The 8,278-nt window shown below is 42.2% G+C and overlaps 1 protein-coding gene across 1 annotated transcript; it reads left to right on the forward strand.

Moving 5' to 3' along the window:
* The first annotated feature begins 272 nt into the window (after window positions 1–272).
* On the forward strand, window positions 273–7,335 carry LOC120707372 (protein ANTI-SILENCING 1-like). Its single transcript, XM_039992265.1, has 11 exons — window positions 273–436; window positions 1,802–2,177; window positions 3,218–3,386; window positions 3,480–4,024; window positions 4,602–4,625; window positions 4,769–4,861; window positions 5,130–5,208; window positions 5,605–5,689; window positions 6,097–6,208; window positions 6,572–6,688; window positions 6,778–7,335. The coding sequence occupies exons 2-11, from the start codon at window positions 1,845–1,847 to the stop codon at window positions 6,841–6,843; spliced, it is 1,623 nt and encodes a 540-aa protein (XP_039848199.1). The 5' UTR covers window positions 273–436; window positions 1,802–1,844; the 3' UTR covers window positions 6,844–7,335.
* Window positions 7,336–8,278: the final 943 nt, after the last annotated feature.

The raw sequence follows: 8,278 nt of genomic DNA on the forward strand, positions 1-8,278 counted from the left end.
AATGTCTGTAATGGTTGAATTCATTTAGGTTAAATATGGTTGCAGAGCACATTGTGGTTGTATGATGAGCGAGAGAACTTTGCAAAAATAGTACTGCAAATAATAGCTTTTGCAGTTTTGCCATTAGCCCCACATTTCATAGGCGCAGGTAGTTTCATCGTGTTATTTATTAGAAATGGTAAATTTACGAGTGGTCAATGTTTATTGAATTTTTTCGATGAGCCATCAGCCGCGTCAGGCCTCAGGGCGACCCCCCCCCCCCCCGGCGGCCGCTTCACTCGTCTCCCGCAGCGCAGGAAAAAAAACACAGGAGATGCCTCCGCCCCGCCTCAAACGAAGCCCAGCGCAGGAAAGCAGGACTAGGTGTTCTCTCCCTCCGCTCCGGCTCACCGACTCCTCAATCCTCGCCGCGTCCTCCCCTCCGGCGATACTAACGGTGGGTTCCCAGCTTTCCCTCCCCTCCCGTTCGCCTCCTTCCGCTCGCAGTGCCACGGGGTGTTGTTGTTTCTGTTCTCGAGAAATTGAGGGCCGCTCCGGCGGCGTCTCCCGGCGTCCCCCATTGGGGGTCTCTTCCTCCGCCAGCGACAGCGCCGCGCGGCCTCGACCCCACGCGCCGCGGTGCCGCGCTGTGCTCCAACCTTGCGCTCGAGCGGAGGGCGGCGCCCTTTTCTCCGTCGGTTGGTCGATATGGGTTTCAGTTTTCTTTTTGGGCTTAATAATCCCTCCCATTGCGTGGTTGTCTAGGGTTTCTATTCTGTATCCCCTTAGCCGTCAGTTCGGTCATCTGTCAACTATCTCGCATTAGTATTACGGATTTACGGTTGTTAGCTATAGCACCGTCCCTAATACGGCTCCCCCGTGTCTCGAACCCTAGCGTAGCTCCCCAAAATCCACCGCCTCGCTGATTTTCCATCCTTGGTGGGGTTTTGCTTTGCCACGCATGGCGACCCTGTAATGCTGGGTCTACCTTTCTCTTATTGGGAATTTCATACATACCGTGGTTCACGCTGCTGTTTAATTAGTGTCCATTTTTCTATATCTATGGGCATGTGTGGTGCTTCTATTTGTCAATTATCCATTTAAGTGGTGATGGAAGTACTCCTTAAGTAGGTGATGCTTGTATAAGGGACATGTCTGACTTTTGGTTTACCTTTTACTTGACTTGGAAACTTATTTCCCAAATGTGCAAGTGACTCATGAGATTCAGAAAATTGGGATAAATTGTGGTGATGGATCCTCATTCTAAGGATTTTTGAAAAAAAAATCGTGAATGCAGGTTTTGTGGATGATCAAAGCAAATGGTTATTGGCTTATTGTAAAGCTTGTATGCAGATCAATTTTTTATGTACTTTTAGCATGTGGGGTTGTTCAAGGAAAGCAGGACTAGTGTTCTCTTGCTGTTTTGATGAAAACATTGATCAAATGCATATGCTATTCTTAAGTTAATACCGGTGGGGCAGTCTTTCCCCACCCGGCCGAGTTTTATTGAGTTGCAAGTTTTATATGTGGTATTGCCCCTTCTCAAGTACTATTCAATATTCATCTATGGCTATGAGTATTCAGCATTCTTGGGACCTTTAAAATTTTCTTTCATACTAGTAGTGCTTGTGTGAAATTCATGGCAACCTTTAAAATTTTCTTTCATACTAGTAGTCCTGTAGCAAACTGATTTGTTTCTGGTTTCACCGGCTCAACAGACTGGTTTCATGCTTTGCAACCATTATTGATAATTCAACTTTAGTGTCCTGGTATTGCTCTATCCCTCTCTTATTTTAATGTGCTTTTTTTTTTCTCATTGTAGGCTTATGGTAAGTGGTGAGTGAACCACCACTTACTGTGCCATAATGGATGGTAGTAATGAGCAAATTCAATTCTCATGGGGGAAGCTTAGAGGAAAGGGTGGTGTTAAGATGGATACACAGTTTTATGAGTCCTTCACATTGGATAATGTGAAATATTCACTGTATGACTGTGTCTACTTGTTTAAGCATGGTGATCCTGAACCATACATTGGAAAAATACTGAAGATTTGGGAGCAAAATCGGTCTAAGAAAGTAAAAATTCTTTGGTTTTTCCTTCCTAAAGAGATTCAGAAATATTTAAGAGGCTCTGTGGTGGAAAATGAGATTTTTCTTGCTTCTGGTGATGGTATTGGGCTTGCAGATATCAACCCACTGGTATGTTTATCATAACCTCATTCCTTATGTTCTGTGTTCTGTTATCTTTAACTTGTGTACTCACATCATACTTACAGACTTGCATTTTGAGCCTATTAAATTTTTAATCAATGTTGATCAGTGTTTGCTACTAATTGGTTTGGAATTAATGGATCAAAATGCTTGAAGAGTTGAAGTTATTGTCGATCGCAATTATCTGTTTTTTAAGGTTTTTCTCACTGATAGGTTTGAGGATGAGGGCTATAATTGAAATAAGTGCATGATCTTGGTCTGCTTTATTGATGTGGTGGTAATTTTGTTGTTCATTCGACTATCAGTAGTAATTGCTTACATCCTTTATACCTCTCTTACTCGTGCTGAATATTCTTGGACTTGCAATTCCAAAATGTTTATGACTACGAGGAATATACCAAATCAGGCATTAATACATGTCTTGATTAGTAAATTCTGGTCTCCTTGCCAGCTAACTGTCGGAATTAAATATGAATTATCCATTTTAACCATGTCTTGTAATTGTTTATTCATTCAAATTTACATAGCACATATAGAAAAAAAATGGCATGGATATGAAACATTGCCACCCTGATATCATACTTGCATGTTGCATTTTCATAATATTTACAAATTGAAGTGCGAAGAAGTTTGAATGGCCATGCACAAGAAGTGTGCCAACAATTTGCAAAGATCAGCCGCGTTATTACATATTTTGGAAGTCTATTTTTTAAAACAAGTAGGTAATAGTCAAGGCTGACTTTGGCGCTAAGGTTTATCACTCTTGCTCGTTTACAAAGCCCCAGCGGAATCGGCTTGGTTAGGATAACAAGCATGGAGGCATTTCACGTTGGAGGTCAAATGTTAGCATTCTTTAAGCCAGTTGTGCATGTTAATTAAATAAATCATGGTATCATGTATCAATTATCAACAACAGATATGCATGACTGAAGCTTCCTGCTCTAATATCAGAGTTGTAAATGTTGTCATCTGTCCATTTTTGGACCTATTAAAAGATTGTAATGGTCATATGTTTATTTCTCAATTAGGAAGCTGTTGCTGGAAAATGCACTGTTATATGCATTTCAAAGGATGAGAGAAATCGCCAACCTTCCCCTCAGGAACAAGCAATGGCTGATTATATCTTCTATAGGGTCTTCGATGTTAAAAACTGCACCCTTTCTGATCAACTGCCTGATAAAATTGCAGGGTTGGAAGGTCAGCACAGCATCTAGATTTATGCCCTACAATTTTGTTTGGTATTTTTTTTTCAATTTTAGTGTGAATCTAATTATCATCCTTCTGGTGCAGTCAAGGTTCTGCTGAATCCAAAAGATGAGTTAGTCATATCCAGTCCTAACGCAGTTAATGTTCCACTGAATCCAAATGCTGATGATGGTCTGGCTGCTACAGCCCCCCCTCCTCATTCAGCAGTTAAAGAGGAGAATGAAAGTCCAGATGCTGCAGTTCCACTTTCCCATCCAGCAGCTAAGGAGGTGGCTGCAAAGTTGCCTGCCAGGGTTCCCCTTTCCCAATCAGTGGTCAGTAAGGAGGAACAGAAACCAGTTGCTGTCATTCCTATTTCCGAGTCTGTGATCAAGAAAGAGGATAAGAAATCAGCCGCTGCCATTTCCCTTTCCCAATCAGCAATCAAGGAGGAAGAGAAACCAGTTGCTTCGACCCCCCATCCACGGTCAGCAGTTGTGGAGAACAACGCCAAATATACACAATCACAGAATGCTCACGGTGGGGAGAGGCCGCCAAAAAAGTTGAAATTATCCCAAGAAGCTACAGTGAAGAACATGATCCCAGCGGTTACTGAGACAAGACCTTTGGAGCTACCATCAAGACAAGCTGTAATTTCTTTGAACTGACTATTCCTATATCCAACATGCTACTCCTGCCATTATTTTTCATTAGATGTTTCAGGAGCAAGCCTGCTCCTTATTTTATTTAATGCTACTCCCTTTTATTTAATGTTACAGCCTTACAGGACAAAATAAAATCAAAACTGCACCTTTCTAAATGGCTCCATGCCAAGTTTTGTACTACATGCTTACATTTTCCAGACACATGTCACTTTATTCATTGGCCACTGATGAGGTGGAATGAGGAGACCAATAGTGCAGTTATGACCACAAGATTAATAGGGCATATGGTCATCTTGTGGGCCTTCCGATTCATTATTTGTCAACAATCTTAATATTTATGTGATAAAAAAACAATCTTAATATTTATGATTTTTTTACTGTCAACTCAGTTTGAATTTGTCCCATGTCTACTGCAGAGAAGCAATATTCATCCTGCTCGTGGATCATTTGTCTGGACAATTTTTCTGATTTTGCTATTTCTTTGCCAATTGTTATTTACAGATCTACTGGTTTTGACTATCTTTTCTTTTTAAAGCTAATGCATTTTTCTTCTATTTAACAGGACAGAAGCAAATGGTTTAAAATTGTGAGTGACCTTTCCTCGCTACAGAATCTCCTGTGCATGTTATAATTGTACTTGATTATTCATTAGTTAGAATTACCATAAACTGATCAATATGTTGTCTGATCTTGATTTTATTTGATTGATCTTTGTAACAAAATTTTCAGTCATGGGATGACAAACTACGGAGGGCTGATGAGCAGGGGACACTTGTATATATTCAAAATCTTGATATTCACTTTGCAGCTGCAGACATAGAGGTAGCATCATGTCTCTTTGGTTGTCATAAAGCCCAAGCTGTTTCTCTATTATTATTCCTGGCCTAGTATTTTTCAATTATGTTAATATCTTCTGTTGTCTTTCGCTTGCAAATCTACAGTGTCTCATACAACTTTCTTTCTAACAGTACATTTTTTTAACCTCAATCTTCTTACTCTGTTTTAGGCTCTGTGATTACCATTCTTCTTGGTTTTATTCGCTCCTACAATAATTATGCATTCAGCATTTTCCCGGTAATCATGTTTGCAGGAGCTGATTCGTGAGGCATTACAGCTAAGTTGTACTGCGAAGCCCATTAACCACCCCACCTATGATGATCCGAACAATGGTAAGTTGTCCACTAACTAAAGGGAAAAGCTATATATCTGTTGAATGGAGGGAGGCGAGGTACCATTCTACTCCCTTGAAGATCCGTGCCGGAAAATGTGACCAGCCCGGCATGGGTCAGTTTACTTTCCTTTTTTTTTGGTGAGTTTTTCTTTGAAAAAGATCATATATCTGCTGATAGTTTTTTTTTTGCAACAAAATCTGTCAGATTTTGATCCAATCCCATTTTGCTTTGTCCCGTTAACAAGGAAAATATATGTGAGCCAAATATAAGTGAACTTTGGATACTAGGAAAATATTTGGCCGGTCAGCTTTGTCTCGTTAACGGCAGAATGGCAGACTGGTTTTTCCTTCTGGTTTCTTGCAATTTGACCGCAAGTGGTTTTCTTATCTGTAGGAAAAGCATATGCTATCTTCAGAACTAAAAATGATGCTGATTCTGCTATTTCAAAAATCAATTCAGGCTTGGTTGTTGGTGGAAGGTATGCATTTATACTTGATGCTATTTATTTTGTGTTCAGTGCCAGCATGTCTTATCCTGTAACGGATTTTTCTTCAAGTGGGATTCTGTATGTTTGTTTCAATTGTTGAAATCTCATGGCAAATCAACTATCAAATTTTTTGAATTAGAACCAAGAGTCTTCTGTGGGGATTCTAACCTACTGACTCTTCAATCAGTTTTCCTTGAGACCCTTGTCTTATGCAGAGTTGTTTCAATTAGAATTCCTTCCATAGGTGCTTGTTGAGAGGTTAAGAGTAGCGCTTGTGCCAGCACTAAATGGGGTTGGGGCGGGGCGGGGGGCTGAGTCCCATGAGTTTCTTGGTTACGGGTTACCTGAGGTTACGGGTTACCTACTGATAATTGTTTTGCCTACTGTATATCTTGCAGACCTCTTTACTGCAGCAAAGGGTTACTTAAGGTTCCAAAATCTTCAGGAACTTTTGTTGGTCACTTGTCCTTACATAATATTAAAATTGGTCAAAAGCAGCGAGAAGAGCAGGTGGGTGCTTTTTATTATAACTATATTCTGCGATGTTTTCCATTCTTTGGCTTGATATTTTTCGCCTGTCCTTTCCAATTTTCAAGAAAACGTTAGGCCCTAGCCTATTGACTAACGCCTAGGAAGGTTAAATGTAGGTTAAACGTAGACGTTAGGCCTCCGTTCTGTTACAAATGGAGGCTTGTATTGATAGAGGCCCAAAGGGCAATATATATAGAGTACATGAGACACCCCAAACCCTAGAATATGTGAAGTGACTAAACTACCCTTGACACATATATAGTGACTATAATACCCTTAACACGTTCAACGTTTAATCTCGATTAAATGAACGTTTTTTTTTAACCTTGGTCCTTTCTACAGAAGAAGGCTGTATCGACCTCACATTGTTCTCAACCGAACACAATCGAGTATGACTTGGCCTTGGACTGGATGCTTCTTCGAGCAAAGCAAGAGAAAAAATTCGAAATACTTCACAAGGTAAATACAATTGTGTTGAATATTTATATGCATGCCCTGTCTCGTATCTCACATCCAGTCCTTAATTTGCATGTTCAATCGGTTTGTAGCATCATAAAGATGGCAGGAAAGGGTTTGCTAGTATTGGCAGCAAGACCGCAAAGGCAGGAAACTAGCTGGCTGGTTCTTGTGCTATATGAGATGGACTTCTCAATTATCACCTTTCAGAGCTTGGTGGCCACTCCAAGAACCACTTTATGATCAGCAAGTTTCTTCTCTCGAAGAGGATTGTGCACAGAGGTTTTAGATTTAGTCAATGCATTCGTTGAGGGGACTAACTGCAGTGAACCGTGACTGCTGATGTTAATCATGTTAGGAAAGGAAAAGAGAAAAAGTCGCAAGGTAGCTTTAGAACTCAGAGTAGCTAGGCAGAAGTAGCCATTGCAGAAAGTGTGGTGGCTTTAGGTAGTTAAGTAGGCCAGCGTATCAATGATGCGCATCACTTGCTGCGCCTTGGGTAGCAATTCATGGAATGTGTATATCCTCCGAGTCCATGGCTTGTTTATCCTATCCATGGGGGCTTGTTTATGAACCCGCTGTTCCGCTACAAGATATATTCATTGATGAAATTGAAAGGCCTTTATGGTGGAAGGCATAGGGTGGTCTAACTTGAGATGTTTTTTTTTTGCGAAAAGGGAAAACGTCACATTATAAACCAAGAAGCAGGTACAGGTGCATCCTTTTTTACGAAAGGGCCCCTACGTAATTGTAAAATTACATCAAGGTCCACTGTCCTCTTCCTTGTGCCAGCGAGCCTGTGCAAGGACTCGAGAAGCCACGCAACACGCCGGCGAGCACATCCACCAACGCCACCGCTAACCCAGATGAAGAAGCTGACACCTCGCATGGGAAAGCCGCAAGAAATCCGCGATGAAAAAGCATCTGCCGTCAAGCTTCTCAATCTTTCACACCCTCGTTGCCATCTTCTCTGTGCTGCAGAACACATTGTACACGCTTCCGAGGAAAGCACAAGAAGCTCCAGGCAATCCACATCAGGCCGGGGAAGACCAGAGCGGCCCAATCGGAAGGAAAATCCACCGCCGACGAGCCCGTCGACGCGGATATAGAAGCCATCCCAAGGGAAGCACAAAAGCTCCAATCCAAGAAGGAAACAGAGCACAAACCTGCTCCAAGAGTCTTCCGACGAGTCGACGTCGTTGCCGCCATCGACGCCGAAGAAGGCCTGGAGAACCAAAATCACCTCCCCATCGACAACGCCCGGAGCATCATCAACAGCGAGGAGAACCAACGCCCGGAGCGCCTCGTCGGAAGGAGCGCCGACCACGCCGGCGCCGAAGAAGCACAGCAGGGAACCTAACCCTAAACGGCGACCAAGGAGCCGTCACCGGGACACACAAGCACGGAGAGCTACATCTACAGCTATACAGGGTCCACCCGCCGAGGGGCCGGGTTCCCCTCGCCGCTCCGACGCCCCGAGGGTAAATGTGGCATATATATAACATTTAATTATTACCAATGCAAATGTTTCTATACAGTGGTGTTTGTAGAGGAATGGGATCTGATAATCGGGACCATTACTTCGTTGGACAT

The sequence above is a fragment of the Panicum virgatum genome, chromosome 5K (assembly GCF_016808335.1).
Source record: "Panicum virgatum strain AP13 chromosome 5K, P.virgatum_v5, whole genome shotgun sequence".
NCBI classification, from domain to species: Eukaryota; Viridiplantae; Streptophyta; class Magnoliopsida; order Poales; family Poaceae; genus Panicum; species Panicum virgatum.

Excerpts from the sequence above, each read along its gene's own strand:
- LOC120707372 (XM_039992265.1), top strand. The coding sequence starts at position 1,845 with ATGGATGGTAGTAATGAGCAAATTCAATTCTCATGGGGGAAGCTTAGA. Across the intron at positions 4,025-4,601 it reads AGCTACCATCAAGACAAGCT|GACAGAAGCAAATGGTTTAA; the intron begins GTAATTTCTTTG and ends TCTATTTAACAG. Across the intron at positions 4,862-5,129 it reads TTGCAGCTGCAGACATAGAG|GAGCTGATTCGTGAGGCATT; the intron begins GTAGCATCATGT and ends TCATGTTTGCAG.